This window comes from Aedes albopictus, chromosome 3 (assembly GCF_035046485.1).
Source record: "Aedes albopictus strain Foshan chromosome 3, AalbF5, whole genome shotgun sequence".
NCBI lineage: Eukaryota > Metazoa > Arthropoda > Insecta > Diptera > Culicidae > Aedes > Aedes albopictus.
Genome location: NC_085138.1, coordinates 390,007,008 through 390,025,941, shown reverse-complemented (window position 1 = coordinate 390,025,941; position 18,934 = coordinate 390,007,008). Strand labels below are relative to the sequence as shown.

At 38.6% G+C, this 18,934-nt stretch overlaps 1 protein-coding gene across 1 annotated transcript in view; it reads right to left on the bottom strand.

Moving 5' to 3' along the window:
- Positions 1–12,494: 12,494 nt before the first annotated feature.
- Positions 12,495–18,934, bottom strand: part of LOC109410581 (neuroligin-1) — a 331,884-nt gene continuing 325,444 nt past the window's right edge. Inside the window, exon 14 of the mRNA XM_062855958.1 lies at positions 12,495–13,942. Coding sequence (XP_062711942.1) covers positions 13,202–13,942 — 741 coding nt within the window. The 3' untranslated portion in view covers positions 12,495–13,201. The remainder of the gene's footprint in view (positions 13,943–18,934) is intronic.

The following is an 18,934-nucleotide window of genomic DNA, read 5'->3' as shown; positions in this document are numbered from 1 at the left end:
ACAAATTACAACCTAAAGCCTAGAAAACTGTTCAATTTTAGAACGTAAAGGAAAGAATGTGAAAAGGAATGAAATAAATATACCTACCCCTGAAAGAACAATGCTTACAGCCAGAGCCGTGGCGTGGTCCCATGGCGCCCTTGGCAAGCTTCCAGGTTGACGCCCCACGACAATTGAACATAACTAATTTGCTAAACCTTGTAGTTATTATTTTTTTCCAAAGTTTCTTCAAAAGTTGTATTTTGGAGTATCGAAGAAGTAAATTCACCCGTTTCGTTTTAATCATGTTTTTCCTCCGTGTATTTTTTTAAGAAATTTAATAGGAGTCGCTCAAAAATTATCCCAAATTTATTTCTCTTATGCGATATTTTGCACTTCAAGGATCTCCCTAAGGCAAGCACAATAATTAGAAATCATGCATAAATTTCTTCAGGATTAAAGTATTTTTTATTTTTGTTTTCGTGATTTTTTTGTTTTGATTTTGTTTTCGAACTTACCTAATTAAGTTTCAGGGATTTTCTGGAATCCTCAACCGATCTATTTTTCCAATTTGCGTTCAATTGGTTTAACCAGAGTTATCCCATATCTTTACCAAGCATTTCTTCTGAAGTTTGATCAAAATATTTCAGAAGATCTGTGAGAAAGTTTTCAGTATTATTAGACGATCCATGGACATGTCGAAATATTTACCAGGAGAATTCCTGAAGGAATCTCTACATGATTTTTTTGTTGCAATATCTGGAAGCATTCTGAATGGAAATCCGGGACAAATTTCAGTAAGGACTTCCAATGGAATTCATGGAATAATTCTTGCAGGAATTTCTGGAGCAGTTCATGAAGAATTCCTGTAAGAATTTATAGAGAACCACTGGAGAGTGTTCTGAAAGAATACTTGGAAGAATTTTATAAGGAAAAAGCTTCTTAAGAAATTTCTGGAGGATTAAAAAAACTCAAGAAGGTTTTATGTAAAATTCCTGGAGGGTTTCAATGGAATGGAATGGAATCCATGCATGGCTTACAAAAGAAACCTTTGAAGAAATTTTGTATGAAATAAATGGCAGATTTTCTAATTTCTGAAAGAGTTCTAAATTTATGGTTTTCTGGAGGGAAGTTACGAGAAAATTTTTGAATTTTCAAGCGGATTTCCAACAGAAACATATGCACCAAGAAAAAATTCTACTCAATGACTGAGTTGGCCTAACTCAGAAATCGGACAATCCTTTGTTTTCATACTCAGTTTCGACTAAAAGTGGAACTGAGTAAGAAACTGAGTAAGAAAACAAAGGATTTTTCGATTTCTGAGTAAGACCAACTCAGCCACTGAGTAAAAATTTTTCTCTGTGTGTAGCAATTCCTAGGGAGCATGGAACAATTGCGGTAGGTATTTATGGATGGTTTTCTAAGCGATCTGGAAGATCTCGTCTTTCTAATAGAATCTGTAGATTACTTTCTGAAGGAAATTTTGATCAAATTTCTAAAGAAATCTATGAAAGATTTTCTAAAAAAATCCCTGGAAAAATGTCTGAAGGAATTCTCAGAGCCATTTCTGTAGGATTTTCCATAGGATTACATGAAGGAAATACTAAGGAAATCTATTGAAGGGTTTCTAGGTAATCCTTGAAGATATTTTTTCAGGTATCTCTATAAGAATTTCATGGAAAACTTTTTACTCTGAAAAAATATGAAAATTATTCATTAAAACCCTTGGAAAAATATCGGGAGAACACGTCCTGAAAGCCTCCCTGGATGAATTTCAAAAGGAATCCTTCGACAAATTTCAAAAAAAATCTCCAGAAGAATTTTTGATTTGTATTTCTTAAAGGAATCTCGGACGGAGTTTTTTTAACAGAGGAGAATTTTTCAAAATTTTCCTTGGGGAACCTCTGAACAATTTTTTTGAAAGATTTTCTTAAGGAAATCCAGCAAAAAGATCCGAAGAAAAATCTGGTGACATTTATGAAGGAATTCCTGGAATATTTTATTTGCTTTCAGGGAATAAATATACAAAAACTCACTAAAAGTTTTTTTTTTGTGAAAACGCCTTGAATGATTTCTGTTAGATTTACAAAAGTTTAGGATCAAAGAAACACTTAATGGAAATAACAATTAGATGAACTGAAAGAGCATCGTCTAATTATTTTTCATTTAAAACACTTTTTGTAAACATTGTAAATATTAAATTTCTCAAGGTATTTCCCAGTATAAATGTTAAGGATATTTCGGAAAGCTTTACCTAGCTTATTCATTTTGCATGCTCAAACTAAAATAAAATTACAAAAGTAGTTAAATTCTCAGGTAACATCATGATAAATATTCATAATAATCTAGAATAATCTGGATTTTTGAGAATACCGAAGAACGTAAAACACACATGATCAATCTTAGATACTGTAAACAATAAAATTTTGATGGCATTCAGGACAAAAATGCCTAATTTTGTTTCTTTCCAGCCTTAGGCCTTTTCGGCGCCCCTCTGAGACTGGCGCCCTTGGCAGGGGCCAACCTGGCCAACCTCACGCTACGGCTCTGCTTACAGCTTCCGATAAACCTTTGCTTTGTAAATTTCCTCCATAATTTCTTCCACAATTTCATTTTCACATCAATCATACTTCACACTTAAATATCATGGGAGCAGTCAGAAAAAAACAGAAAATTTACTTGGGAAATCACTCAGATCCACCGTACTCGATTGTGCTAGTAAACCTCGCTCTTAATTAAACAATTTGCTAGAATTAAGTAGTCGATTTGTATTCATTTCATAACTAAACTAAACTTTCTCACCCTACCTGATAATACCCATTATAGCTGATCACTGTTCACAATTCCTCATTTACAGTTTTCTATTCGCGCGCTCTCGCAAACTTATTTCTATAGAATAGAATCTAAGAGTACATAACAGTGTATTACTTCAACAAAATTCCACTTTTCTTGTCTCACACATCTTTTCTCATTTGAATCTATTTACAGAAAAGTTCTCGAACTGATGGGCATTTGCACTACTACGACGGACTATTTACACACTCACAAAAAATAGGTACCGTTTTTACAAGTTTTCTTTTGCTACTTTCATTTTCTTTTTTTTTCTCTCGAGAGAGTCCTGATCTGACTGGCTGGCTGGCTGGCTGCAAGTAGTAATCAACAAATTGGCCATCTCGAATTGGCGCTGTTGCAAGCTGCACTTCGCCACTACTTTTCCGCCACTTCTCCTTACATACTTCTAGCTTATCACGTAATCAAATCTGGCCGCGTAAAGTTTGCACTCTTCGTTACCGAGCGCTTCATTTATTCCTTAATTTGCGATCCCTTTTCTTGGCAGACGGGTGGGCGACAACGAAAGCAACGACTAAGACGACGGCGATGACGACGACGACAAAGAAAGGGCAGTCTTAAAGAGTGCGTCCCCCATGCACCAATGAACCGTGGTGAAATGGGAGTACACTTTGGATTTTTTTTCTGCTTTTTCGTTTGTTTTCCCGGGAAAAAAAATGAAAAAATGGGAATTCCAGAAGTTATCCTCAAAATGACAAAAATCTACTTCAATTATGCAATTTGTTTCTGCAATTACCAAAACATGATTTAGTACTATTTTTCAAACAAGAAAATAAATGAAAATGGAACATAAAATAAAAAAAGAAATGAAATGACTTTTTTATGTTAACAAAATATTTTTTCCTTAAAAATCTGAAAAAAAAATGTAATTGATTCCGTTGTTTCATAAGGAAATCTATCTGTAAGCCAAGTTTATTTTGCTACATGTTAATTTTTTTTTCAATTTTTTACTCGGGTTCTCACTTAAATCCAAATCCACAAAATAAGCAAAAAATCAAGAATCAAACAAATGAAAATTCAACCCCACCTTGGTCCGTCGTCGCTCGTCGTCATCCCGTTGCATTCTTTCATTCGGATTTTCTCTCACTTCTTCTGCTAAAAAATGGAAAATCCTGGTAGATACTGGAAGGAAAATCTCCGAGTTTTGCCGGATCCTGGATTTCATTGGTTTCCAACCTCTTTATGTCCAACAATTCGCTCTCTTATCGGCGAGTTTAGTGCGATCTTGGAGACCCGAGTCGTCGTCGATTGAATAGTTAATGCACCACCACATTCATCGGGTTCGATTTTCTGTCTCGGTGAGTAAAATTTCCTAGTGGAGTACTGCTTTTGGCTTTGCTGCTTTATTGGTTTCATTGGAAACATCCGACCAACAACCCAACCGATTGGATTGGATGATGGCGGATAGAGTGACAACATAATGGACATGGTTAATTTACTACCTGATCGCGGATGCCACTTGACGTTTCGAGTGTTTGGCGGTTATTGGGACTCGTGGATATTCTGTTGACAGTGGAATTTAATTGAATTCTGATGCAGTATTTGAGAGTCCGAGAAGAAGGAATAAGCTTGATGAGAGCATTTATTGGTTTCGATTTGCTCAAATGATAAAAAATCTGCAAATAATATTTAAGGTTTAGGGGAGACTGAGGAGACTTGATCACAGGGGAGACTTGTTCCCCCCATATTTTCTCGGAATCAAAAACATTTTTCTTCTAGCATAATTTTTCCAAAACTACTCCTGGGCAAACGACTATGTTTTGGCTACAAGTGGTTTCGATTGTACATTGCATTATTTTTTAACGGCTGATGGTTTGTTTTCAGTCCTTCAGAAATCTTTTAGGCGATTCCGAAAAATCTCAATAACTTTGTGAAAATTGAACCAAATCGTGTCAAAATTTCACAGCACATAGTTTAAATAAAATACTTTTAAACTTATTTATCCAAATAACGCTGTTGTTAACATATTTTAATTTATTCGGCTTAGTATACACAACAGTGACATGTGAAAATTAAATCCTATTCGGAAGCCTCTATTTACTTGGAATTCTAGTCTATTCAACGATAAAATGTGTCAGATAATTATAACTTTAGTACAAACCAAGAAAAGGGGGATCAAAGTCTCCCCATTTTGAAAATACGGCATATCCTTAAAAAATTAAGGGAATCTTATAATTTCAAACACTCCATGTTCATCGAAAATACAAGAAAACTCGAAAGGAAAATGAAAAGGAAGACTCTAGAATTATTTTCCCTTTAAATAAACCATGTGCTCAAAGGGGGATCAAGTGTCACCCATTTTTTGAAAATACATCACAAGACATGCCTCCATAAAAACACAGTTTTGAAAACTTTAACAATAATTTAAAGGCCTTCTGTTGTGTATTAACTTGCAATAGATGTTTACCTGCCATTTTGAACGGAAATTGGATCCAGTTTTGTGTTTTTTCTTAAAGTTTTAGGTAAATTAAGAAAAAAGGATCAAGTCTCCCCAGTCTCCCCTACTGATAGTAGGTATATGACACATTCTACTGTGACGTTACAATGTTTTGACGCCTTTCTATAATACTTTTCCAATGAAAACTAACTATTCAACAGATTAAACTAATTAAAAAATTTACAAGGAATCCGAATATGCAATAATATTGTAGTGTTTACGGTCGATTTTACGAGTTATAGTGAAAAACCTGGCCAAAAAGGCGTCAAAACGTTGTAAAGCCACGGTAGAATGTGTCATATCTCCTTTAGATGTTCAAATAATAAATGTAGGATGCTATTTTCATATCTTTAAAGACTACAAGACTGCAGATAACATTTCATATCTTGTAGTCTTTAAAAGATTTGAACCAGCTGACAACAATGTACGGTACCGGCGATCGCCACGGAGCGGCTGAAGCGGGTGAGATCTAAAAGAATGCTGGAGTGCAACAAAAGCAACCATCAACGATCGTACCGAGAACACCATCATCGGATACGTTAAATGGTGTTGACGAAATGAATGGTTCGATCAGGAGGATATAACGATTTTGGAGAAGAGGAATGTAGCGCGTGCGGTAATGCTGCAGCATGGAACTCGACAGAATATGAAACGATACAAACAGAAGCGGAAACAGCAAACCCGTCTCTTTTGGGAGAGAAAGCACTGTCTGGAAAAAGCGGATTGCGAGGAAATGGAACTGCTGTGCCTTTCTCAAGAAAAACTGAAATTCTACCGGGAGCTCAACACATCCTTCAACGGCTTCGTGTTGTGGCTAAATAATACGGATTTGGGATACCAATTAGCTTCCGAAAGAGTGGAAGGAAGGGCTCGTGTGCTCCATCTACAAGAGAGGTGACAAGTTGGAGTGTGAAAACTTCCGAGCAACCACAATGTGCTATCCTAGACCACCTTCCGTATTCTTCCACCTAAAGAGAATAATTTTGTGGAAACTGTCCTGCTGGCTTCGTCGATGGCTTCTCGACATCGCACTAGATGTTCACCGTGCGGCGAATGCTACAATGCCTCAAATACCAGGGCCGAAAACACCACCTGTTCATCAATTTCAAGGCTGTGTACGACAGTATCAGCTGCACAGAGCTACGAAAAACCATGGACGAGAACGGCTCCCCTGAAGCTTACTTGATTGATCACAGCGTCAATGGACGTGTAAAAATCTGCGTAAGTTTCCAAACCCTTAAAGCAGTATACCTGCTTCGAATAAGTATAATCAGCTTAGTACCATCACATTCTGCCCTGTAATGTTCCGCCTAATTAATTTCCTATCAGGATGGGTCATTTACCCGCCCTTGTGCGAACATCTGGCTTCTTCTTCTTCTTTATGGCTCTACGTCCGCATTGGGACTTGGCCTGGCCTCTCTTCAACTTAGTGTTCTTTGAGCACTTCCACAGTTATTAATTGAAGGGCTTCCTTTGCCTGCTATTGCATGAATTTGTATACCTTCTGCTCAAATATGAACGAGACTTTATTACTCATATGGTCCGCGGATGACATATCGTCAACATTTTTATTACTTAGATTTATAGGACTGTTATACGTTTACATGTCAAGTTAGAGCACGATTTGTCGTGAAGTTTTTTTTTAATGGCACTTTAAACAAGTTAACATCCAGTGTGTCTTTCGATTTTTTCTATGGAATTAAAGTTCAGCAAAGGATTTTGTTTGTTATTTCAACAGAATTAGTGTTTCGGGTTAATTTAAAATGTGGTAGAAAGCATATTTGGAATCTGCTCTATCCCGTGCACGTTTGTTTGGTTGGATAAAGTCATGCAAAGAGGGGCGTATATCAGTTGTAAGTATACCTCATGATCTTTGTCCAGCAACATCAAAAAACGAAGAAATCATCGAAAATGCCAAGGTGTAGTTTTCTCGGAATTCCTTCTGGATGGTCAATCTGTCAATGCTGAATGTAATCTGAGCGTTTTGAAGCGTTTACGTGAAAATATTTGTCTCTAAATGAAATAATTGTGGGACAACAAGTCATGGTTTTTGCATCACGATAATGAACCAGCTCACACATTGAGTTATATCGCGATTATTTGACCAAAAACAACGTTTACATTGTTCCTTCAAGCGCCGTATTCACCTGATATGGCACCATGTGACTTTTTCCTCTTTCTAAAACTCAAATTGCCACTTCGTGGTAACTTGTTCAGACGATTGAAATCATAAAAGAAAATTCGAAGAGAGAGCGCAATGTGATACCAAAAGAGGCGTATGAAAAGTGCTATAAGAAATGAAAAAAAAAGTTGGCATATGTGTTTCGCCTCCGAATTTGATTAATTTGCAAGAGATAAAACAAATATTGAAGAATAATTAACCGTTTGTGTTTTATTCAACGAGTCTCGTTCATATTTGAGCAGAAGGTATTGTGAGGCAAGCACTATGCCCAGGGAGTCGAGAAAATTTTCCCGATCGGAACGGGAATCGAACCCGCCGTCTCCGGATTGGCGATCCATAGCCTTAACCACTAGGCTAACTGGAAATCTGCCAGGGGTATACGCGTATTTTGACTACCACACAGAAAGACATTCTGAAAACTACACTTGACGTAAATATTAGAACGTTCAAATTTACATTTAATTTCATTCGATTTTACTTAAAAGATTTTCTTGCACGCAAAGTTGTAAGCAAGCTCAATACTGCAGACAACCATCAACCTTTGATTTTACAATCCGATGAAGAATTGTGTTCAAAGCAATGGAGGTTATTTTGTTACTGCGAACTCGATGTAACAATTTTGAACTGTGCACTTGTGTCAGTGAATACTGACCCTAAGTAAAATAGATAGTGGTATTCGAAATATGCATATCTGTCAAAGCATAAGCAGTGTGGGGCGTTATTTAAAGGTTCAATACTGATTGAATTACACAGAAAAAAATCTGAAAACTAAACGTGACGTAAATATTGGAACGTTTAAATTTCCATCTCTTTTCATTCGGTTTTACATAAAAGAATCTCTTGCACGCAAAGTTGTAAGCAAGCTCCAATCCATACTGCAGGCAACCTGTAATTTTACAATCCGATGGAAAATTGTGTTAAAAGCGATGGAGGTCATTTTGTTACAGCGAACTCGATGTAACAATTTTGAACTGTGTACCTCATAACAACTAAAATGCTGTGTCATCAATTGGCTCGCCAGCTTAGTTGGTAAAGCAATTGTCTAGCGTCTAAGGGTCGTGAGCTTAAATCTCATCTCAGCGGAGGATTTTTTTCGTCATTTCAATAATAATTTATTCATCTGTACATATGTACGTGGAGTTGATTGTAAAAACGATGTTTTACTAAATAAATAAATGATCCATTCTATCATCTGTCAGAAGCTGTTTCAGGTCTGGACGTTTTTGAAGTCGCTGATATTACCAGAAAACATATAAATGCTAGTGCTATTTTTATTCGTGAATTTAACTAAGGCTAATTCTTCACACTACAAATGCTTGTGATGATTTGGGCAGATAACCTTGAATCGGTTATAAAAAAAGGTTAAAAAACAATCCACGGTAGATGTGAAAAGGTTTCAGGGGATTCCAGGATGTCTCAGGGGAGGTTCTAGAGGCCATTCAAGAGGTTACAGGACGTTTAGGGGGTTTCAGGATGTTTCAGGGGCGTTACATAGGGGTTCAAGGGGGTTTTAGGGAATTTCAGAGGCATTTTAACCCTAAAAGGGATACCTTCATGGCCTCAGTTTCGTCACCTCGCTGAGTGTGTTCCATCAAAGACGAGCTCTGAAAGGCGCCTGGGGTCCAATGGACCCCAGGTATCCCTTTTAGGGTTAAAAAGTTTTAGAGGATTATCGGCAGGATTCAGAGATGTTATCGCGGCGTTACGTAGATGTTTTAGGTGGTTTCGGAGCGTTTTAAGTGCCTTACATGTGATTAGAGGAGGTAGTAGGAGGATTGAAGCATTTCAAGAAGCTTCAGAGTATTTTCGGTGGGTTTCCAAAACATTAGGCGTAACAGATTCGTTACAGAGACGATACATATGCGTTTCAGGTGTTTTGGAGGATTACTGTGTGTTTCAAAGGGTAACGCACCTCAAAAGACCTCGGAGCCCCCAAAAATTCCCCTGAAGCCCTTAGTATTACTTCTTAATCCCGCTGAAAATCGTCCAAAACTCCCAGAAACCCCGTTGGACCCCTTGCAACGCACCTGAGACCCTTGGAATCCCCGAAAACGCCTCGGAAGCTTGTTGATACCTCAAAAATCCCCTTAAGCCTCTATTCGGACGCCATGTGACTCACTTAAATCCCTCCGAAAACCCCAGAATCGCCTATGTAACGAATCTGTAACGCCTCTGTAACGTCTCGGAGACCCACCGAATATCCTCTGAAGCTTCTTGAAATGCCTTCAAAATGCCCCTAAAACACCGTTGGACCCCATGTAACGTACTTAAAACCCTCAAAAAACCTCTGAAAACACCTATGTATCACCTCTGTAACGTCTCTGAAATCCACGAGAACCCTTTGAAACATCCTGAAATGTCGATATCTCTGACATAAAAATTGTAAATGAACTCGTGGAGTTTGTCTGAAAGGACATCAACGCAAACTGCATCGAAAGCCCCCTAAATATCCAATAATACTGAGCTCAAACTTTTTGAGCGCAGGCCAGTTAAATTTCTGTATAAATCAGCGCCAGACAATTGTTTGTTCTCTTGCTTCTGCGGAAATCAAATTAAGTTTCTGATAGAAGGCCATTCCATTCAACCCATTTGTCGATCCGATGGAGAATGATCTTCTCAACTTGTGATCGGATGGCAGCCGATAAACGCAAGGATGTACGTGCATGTTGAAAATTAGGGGCTGTTTCTTCAACTACAGCTACCTAATGATGCAAAAGAAGTGTTCTACGCACAGAGGGCGAACTTTTCAGTTCCTTCGAATCTGGCGAGCATGGTGAACTAGCGGCTGATTCATATGCAGAAGGTGCTGGGTTCAATCCCTGGCTCGTCCTTGTTCTCCTATTTTGTATCTTTCTATCTCCTTCTCTATACTATCTTTTCTACATGTAAATCTAACATATGTTCAAAGCCATATCGCTAGAACCAGAATAGGATTGAAAAATCCGGTTCGCTTCCGTCTAACTTTCAAAGAACAGTGTAAGTCTATCCGGTAACGCCTACAAGTTATGCAACCAAGCGAACAGTGCCACTTCACAGTAATCTTCACACAATCTACCACTTTACGCCCGGCTTCCACTCACCAATGTGTGAACTCCTGTGCCTGAAATAAACGTTTCTCAACAACACTTCGACGTCCGCATGAGCTGTTGTGCAGATGCAGTGTACTCCAAGGACTGTTGGCAACTAGCGATTGACCTGCAATCTGAAGTAGAAGGCGCTTGTGTCGCCTAAAAATAGAAGATGAAAGTGCCTGTGCGTCCCAAGCAGCTATTTCATTGGTTCCTTGTGTGAGTGTAGCTGGTCTGGCAATACTGGAGTAGCATCTACAGGCGGTCAATCAATTCCCTTTTTTTCATTTTCAACTATTCAATTCATTCCACTGTCGCCGGGGACTGTGACTAGGTGCCGAACTCTCATTCCTACTTTTCAACTTGGTCCGATTTTCACAAAATGCAGTCAATTTGTGTGCTATGCGGACGATATGGACTTTATCTCCAGATAATTTGGAACGGTAGCAGAACTACAAACCCGCCTGAAACGCGATGCAGCAAATCGGACTAGTAGTGGATGCGTCAAAAATAAAGTACATTCTGGCAGGCGGAACCGAACACGACCGGACATATGGGATACCTTCGAGGTATTGGCAGAATTCGTCTACCTCAGATCCTTACCAACGACAGACAACAATGTCAGTCACGCACCAAGTGCACCATGGACAAAACGCTTCTAAGACCGAAGGTCTTCTACCGACACGAGACCTGGACCATGCTCGAAGAGGACCTGCAAGCACTCGGAGTTTTCAAAAGACGTGCGCTAAGGACGATCTTTAGCGGTGTGCAGAAGAACGGTGTGTGGCGAAGAAAGATGAACCAGCTCGCTGCATCTTACGGCGAATCCAGCATCCAGAAGGTGACCAAAGTTGAAGGGTACGGTGGGCAGGGCATATTGCAAGAATGCCAATCAACAACTCTGCAAAGTTGGTGTTCACGACTGATCCGGTTGGCACAAGAGGGTGTGGAGCGCAGAGAGCACTATGGGCGGACCAGGTGGAGCGTAACTTGGCGGGCATTGGGCGTGACCGAGGATGTTGATTATGTTTTCTCTTTAATGTGATGTTGAGCAATAAATATGTATATGTGTAAAACAAAATTTTTGGTAAGTTTAAATCAATTACAGGAATGTGTCGATGCAGCGTTTCAGTGCCAAGAAAAGCACTGCCCATTGGCATTAAATTCCGTGCATTCATGCAACACAATATTAGTAGTGGCCAATCATCAAATCTCAATATCTCTTTCGTTCTTCTCCTAATGATTCCAATTAACTTTGTCAAGTATAAACAATCTCACTTGAAGCCATTCGAACATTTAATTTTAATAATTTTAATACTACAATCTTCAAAAACAGCCAGTAACAAACAGACACCACCGGAGCTGTTTACCTTATCATTTTCCAACATTCTTGTAGGCACGGATTGACGTCAACTTTAAGAAGACAGGCGGGAGGGATGATGCAGGTACCAGTTGCCGCCTTCTGCTACCACGGCCACCGCACAGAAAAGCGACCGGTTGAATGGATGATGGTGGATAATGAATGAAGGCAACAGTTTGTGGCTACTGTACTGCCGTGAATCGCAAGTCAGTCCCATATGTAAAAAGTAGGCATTGAGAAAATGGCCTCTGAAGTTTTCAAATTCGATTTCTATACGAAACTCTAAAAAATCGCTATGAATTGAAAACTTCTGCGATCATCATGAAACTTTCACATATTGTTTCAAATATTAAAACATAACAGTGAAAAATGTAAAACTAGCTAAAATAGTGTTAAATCTTGTACTGTAGGGCACACAAGTTCGTAATGGGACTGACTTGCGATTACATTTCATTATGGGACAATCTGACTTGGTGTTGTTTTTCAATTTTACTGAGCAAACTATATATTTTTATGCACGCAGCTGAAAGATCATCCGAAGAAAGCTCGAAAACGGTCATTAACTCATTTTTGCCCAAAATGCAGATGGGACTGACTTGCGATTCACGGCAGTGTACTGAAAGGTAGAAATCTCATCATACTCGAACGATTCGACGTTGTGGCTGTTCGTATAAATTTCAATTTAATTTATTTAAGTGAAATGAAATCTCCACCCATCGCTCTGGGGCGTTGGTTCCCGAGGAAAGTGTTGATAATAGTTTTAAATTGATATTAGTAAATTGTTCTGTTTTCGATTGATAGACAAGAAAACATTCCCTTTCAAATTGCATTTGAAGTTCTGTGAAAGCTCTTCAGTATAAACCTTTAAAATTCATAAAATAAAGGAATATTTTTTTTAAATATCTCAAAAATACAAGACAAAAATTGTGGAAGAAACCATAGAGAAAGGAGAAGGAATATTTAACGTGAGTTTTGTTTGTATCACTGTCATTTAAAAACAAATGCTGTTTAGGAAATTTTTCATAGAAACAGCATAGTTACGCCTATGTTTTATATTACAAAATGTAAAGTTGAGACAACCCTCTTTTACAACTTGTAAACCGAAAACTCGTACGACCAATGTGGACACCAAGATCTAGCGTTATACTCTGTTATCTTCCATCACCCGGGATAGTTTCCTGTTCACTCGGCCGAGACTTTCCTTCCAGTTCGTTCCAAAGGGATTTTAGTTTCTAAGTAAATTGTGGGCTTCTACTATTTTCGTTCCTGATTCATTTATGTCTTCACACAGCTTCCTGGTCGTCGTCAGCTGTGCTGTACCTGTGCTATACGGTTACCTCCTGGATCTGAACACGTTTTTTCAGCGTTGACGTTCCGGTCGAGGCCATCTGCGGGTGATTGGCACCGGTCATGGATCCTGTGAGATTCCCGCTACCACCATGACCTAGAAGTCCCCCGCCGATGCCCACGACGGACCCTCCCCCTGCTACGCCACCACCACCCGTATGCAAGTGATGCGAGTGCGAGTGGTGGTGATGATGCGACCCACTGTTCCCACTACTAGCTAAACTACTGCTACCGATAAAATTGTTGCTACTACTGCTATTATAGGACGCGCCCGGCCCTGGGCCCGTCAGTTTCGGATTGGTCGAGCTCACCAGGTCCACCGTGATGACATTGCTGTTCAGCCCACTGCCACCGCAAGTATGGTGCTGATGCAGATGATGGCCGTTGCTGTTGCTACTGTTGCTATTTACAAGGATGGATGTCAGAGCCGGTGGTCCGGCCGTTTGGGTGGATGCCGTCGACGCCGATGGAGTGGGTGACGGTGAAATGGATGCTGTCGCCGTCGTCGAAATCCCACCGATGACACCTACTGGTGACGATGAAGACGCATTGCTTGATGACCGCACCGGTGGCAGTGGAGCCGACTTGGAAGATCTCGGCAGGGTTTGCGTGTTGTGGTGATGGTGCTGGTGGTGATTATGGATAGCTTCCGGTACTGTCGTTCCGGAAGTGCAATGGTGGTTTCGAGACGATGGCTCACTTGACTGGTGGTGAAGGCTCTGTGAAGGGGAGGGAAAGAACGAAACGTGTGAGCAAATTTGTTTGAACAAGTTCAATGATTAGCATGTTTGTGAAAAGATCTTAGCTTATGCTGGGTTTAACCCAAGGTATAACTTTGTTGAACGTGTTACGTTGAATGCAACGATATATGGACATTCCGATTAATTCTATATTCCTTTTGCATCCCTCTGGCATCCTTATTCTAACTTCTAAAATCTATGTTTATTACTCCAACAGCCCGGGCAAATCCTCATATAGGATCATACACATTTGTTTAATCAATTCACCCCAGATACCCACTGAAGCTTTCCTGATACCCTTTGAAAGACCCTGAAACCCTTCTAACACCTATCTGAAATTCACCGGAATCTCCCCTAGGATCTTTGTGAACTTCGCTTTAATTCCCCTGGAGTCCCTTGAAACATTATGATACTCCCTTTAAGCTTCTCTCAAAGTATTTTAAAGCTCCCTGAACCCCATTTAAGTCCCGTGTTTACCATAGAGAGCCTCAAACCTCCTTGAGTCAACCGGAAGTTTCTTTTGAAAAATCGGGAACCTCCTGAAAGTCCTGGGACCTTCCCATGAAACGCTTTGATATCTCCCTGAGACCGTTCGGAAGCCCAGCAGCCCGTGTAGCTGCCGGCTTAGAATAGCACTACGGACCACCTGTTCCGGGGGTAAAAGTCCATCAAACAGGTAACCCCAATCCAAGGTGTCAGGCGACCCGTGCTGAGGGATGAATGGTTGAGGGGGTTTAAAAGATGCTCGATCTTTAACGGAGCCCGTAGCGTGGGTAGATCGCCTTTTTGGGTTGCGTTACGGTGATAGATCTACCAAACCGAAATCTAGTGTCGTCCTATTTTTCAATTTTGGAATATGTGTTCTGGTAATTCAAGGAATTATAGTATTTAGTCCTTACTACTGGTGTTTTGGTGACTTCCAGTTTTTGAATAAAACTGAGTTTACCAACTTTACTTTGCATATAGTTAAAAACCTCGCCATTTGAGGCTAAACTCAATGCAAAGGAAATCAAATTGGGTTAGGGATCCATGTATGTACTAACTCTTCGAAGACTGGAAAGTGCTAGTACGCAAGGAACATACTAGAATCCTTATTACTGAACACATGTTCCATTATTGGAATGATATTGCTGCTAATGTTAAAACCCGGGTCCTAAACTTGCTACTGGGGAGAATTTGGCAGTAAAATAAGGGTGATGCTAGATTTCCGATGCATGGCCAATATCAGTACTCTTGTTTTGTTTTCTAAGAAAACAAAACAAAAACTGTATCAAAATCGATACTTTATTGCCCCTCAATGGCAATTGAGTAATGCGACATGCACTACACTAAGGATACGGGTAATGTCACAATAGATCTAAAAACTGGTCGCAGTGACAAACCCGAACAAGAATAAAAAAAAAGCCCAGCACCGTTCGGAAGCAAAAATCCTTTGAAACTTACAGACAACCTCTCTGAAACTCCATAAGGCCCCGGTAACAGTGCCGTTATGAAAAAAGAGCTGGTTACTCAAGGTTCCCAAAATTCAGCGTAATCTATATTAGTACGCTCCCTAAGAAATATGTACCTTCATTGTTGTGCCTCATTGAGGATTATTGTTTGAATTCCTTTCATGAGTTCAGAAAGAATTCTTTTAAAAAATTCCAAAATATTCTCCAAGATTAGTTCTAGGGACACCATTGCACCATTCCTTGAGACTTCTACAGGAGTTGCTCAAACAAATTCTCAAAAGATTCATTCTGCAACTGGTCCACGAGATTCCTCAGAATTTCCTTCCGAAATTCCTCCTGGGGTTCTATAGGAAGTTCCTACAAGGGTTGCTTGTATTCGTGTATTTCTTCAAACGGAAATAATTCCTCCAGAAACATCGTCAGAATCTTCTCCAAGATTCTCCAAGATACCAAGAAGAAGTGAATTCTCCTAGAAATTTCCCGAGAAATTCTTCCAGGAATTTCTCCAGTAGTTTCTCCAGGAGTTCCTTCAAACATTTCTTCAATAGATGCAATTCCAGGAGATATTTATCACAGTTATAGAGATTCTTTCCTTTCCCAGAAACTTTTCTGGGAATTATTACTTATTGTTCTGCAAATGTTCCTTCAGGTTTAACTTCATTTACTCAGGGATTCCCGTGGCTGTAATTTCAGCAGGCTTTTTTTTTTGAGAAGCTACTTAAGGAATTCCTATATGGATCCCAATAATCCCTCAAGCTTTTTCCCTTGGAATTACTTGCAGAGTTCTTCCAGAGGCCTTCTATAATATTTTTCTGAGAATAAAAGACGGTAGTTATTAATGTGTTTCTTCAGCTGTTCTCCCATCTATTATCCTAGGCATTTATCCAGAGATAACTTCAGATATTGTTGAACAAATTTTGGTGCAGGAATTCCTCCAGAAATTTTTTAAGAATTTCAAGAAATTTCAAATTTCAGGAGTGTCCAAAGGTATCTCGAGGAGTGTATTAATGGATTTCTCCAGACAATTTTCTGAAGAAGCTCTTGAAGAATTTAAGGAATAACTGAACACATTCTGCAGGGTTCTATAAAGACATCTGATAAGATATTGTTGATGAAACTGCAGGAGGAATCTCTGCAGAAATCACTGAAGGCATTTCTCAAAAAAATCTTGGAGAAATTCAGGAAATAATTTCTGACGGAACCCCTGTGGAATTTGTAAAGAAATTTGTAGAATATTTCTGAAACATTTCATGGAAGAACTTACTTCCTGAAGAAGTCTCTGAAGATAAAACTATCTATTAGAGTGGGTCAACGTTGTATGGCGAAAATTTAAATTTGATCGCATCAACCCAGAACAAAGCTTTTTCAATCTATATTAGTATCTCAAACAACTGTGCAAAATTTGGAAACGGTTGGTTGCGTCCCCGTATTCCGCATTGCGAATGAAATTTGTATGGAAGTTAGTATGGAAAAACGTACTTTTTTGTATTTTTCTCATAAATTGAAATTTTTTTGACTAAAAGGATCTAACTAATGACGTTAAAGTGTAGCCTCTGATATGCCGAAAAACTTTGACGAAGACTGCAAAGTGATCCCATACTTGTGAAAAAAGTTATTAGCTTCATAATTTTTGAGATTTCATTATTGATATTTTTCCTCTACATGTTAAATGTTAAGCACCACCGGGCAATCTGTACGTTATAACTTTTTTCACAAATGTCAGATCACTTTGCAAAAAATAAATTTCAATCGCAATGCGGAATACGGTGATGCAACCAATCGCTCCCAAATTTTACACAGTTGTTTTGGTCGCTAAAAGGAGTCGGAAAAGCCTTGTTCCAAAAAATCGACTTCGTTGACCCATTCTACATCTATTCAAAAGAATTTGAGAAAGATTCCCAGCCGGAACTTTGAGAACTCCCGAAAGAATTCACCTCAAGTTCGCCCAAAATACCCAAACACTCTTTGCTAGGTCCCAACTTTCCTCAAAATGCTCCCCAACAAATCTTGAGAAGTATTTTTGAATTAATCTCTTGATCTTTTTTTTCTGAGGAATTACCAGCGGATTTCTTGAAGGAAATACTGGAAGAATTGCTGGAAATACTTAAAAACAAAAATACAGAAACTTCTCGAGAAACCCTTGGTGGAATTCATTGAAGGAAAAAACATTGAAAAATTGTTTGGAAAATTCATGGAAAAATCACTCGAAAAAAAAATCTTGTAGGATTTTGTGAAAGTACTCCTGGAGAAACCTATGGGCGAATTTCTGAGAAAAAAAAACCTGTAGAGAAACGCATAGAGAAGCAACAGCAAAGATTCTTGTAAAAACTCTTGAATTTTTCTCAATTAGAAATACCTAGGAAATATTATTGAATAAATTTCCGTGAAATCCGTGAAGAATTTATTAGAGTTATAATTTCTGGATACATTTCTGGGGCAAAAAATTGAAACAATATCTGTAGGAAATCCGTGAAGGAGCCTCTTTATGAACTTCTGTAAGAATCTCTGGAGAAAACCATGCTGGTATTTCTGGACGAATCCCTGAATAAATTTACTGCGGGAATTTTCAATGAAATTTTTAGAGAAATTCCTGACCTGATCCCTGGTAAACTCACTTAAGAAATACATGAATTTCTGTAGAATTTTATGAAGAAACCACTGCAAGAATGTATAGAAGAACTTTTGGAAGATTTCCCAAAGCAATCCTTGGAGAAAATTCTGAATGAATTCCTGGAGCAATTACTGATAAACCCCCAAAACAATTTTAAAATAATTCTTGATACAGTTTTATAAAGAACCCATCAAAATCTACCCGAAAGAGTGCTTGGAGTAGTTTCTTTAAGAAATTGTAAGAATTTCTGAAAAAAAAACGCCGCCGAATAGATTTTGGAACTGAATTCCATGAGTAATTTTTGAAATAATTCATGAATTTATATCGGAAGATATTCATAAAAGATTTTCATGAACTTGACATCCTTGAACAAATATTTGGAGGATTCTTGATAGAAATTTTTGAAAGAATCTCCAGAAATGTTTCTTAAAGAACCCCTGGAAGAACTTTTGAAGGAATCTTTGTGAGAATTTCTGTAGGAAATTGTGGAACGTTTTCTGAAAAAGAAAATCCTTGTAGAGATTTCTGAAGGAACTTTTGATTTTCCTAAAGAAACACTGAAACAATTTCTGAAGGAATCTGTGGATGATTTCCTTAAAGAAAATTCGTAGGGATTCCTGAATAAAATTATGGAAGATTTTTTAAGGAAACCCATGCAAGCTTTTCTAGAAAATTTAAAGGAGCTTTGTGGAGGAGGGTCAAACTAAAGTTCTGAAGGAAATGTGATAGATCATGATGATTTGATGATGCAATCCATGGAAGATGTTCTATGTTCTATGGAAGTCTATGTGGAAGACTTTTGAAGGGAATTTCTGGAAGATTTTCAAAAGGAATAAAAAAAATTTTGAAGCAACCCAATGAATTATTAAATTAATACCTGTAAAAAAGTGAAGAAAACCCTGAAGTGAA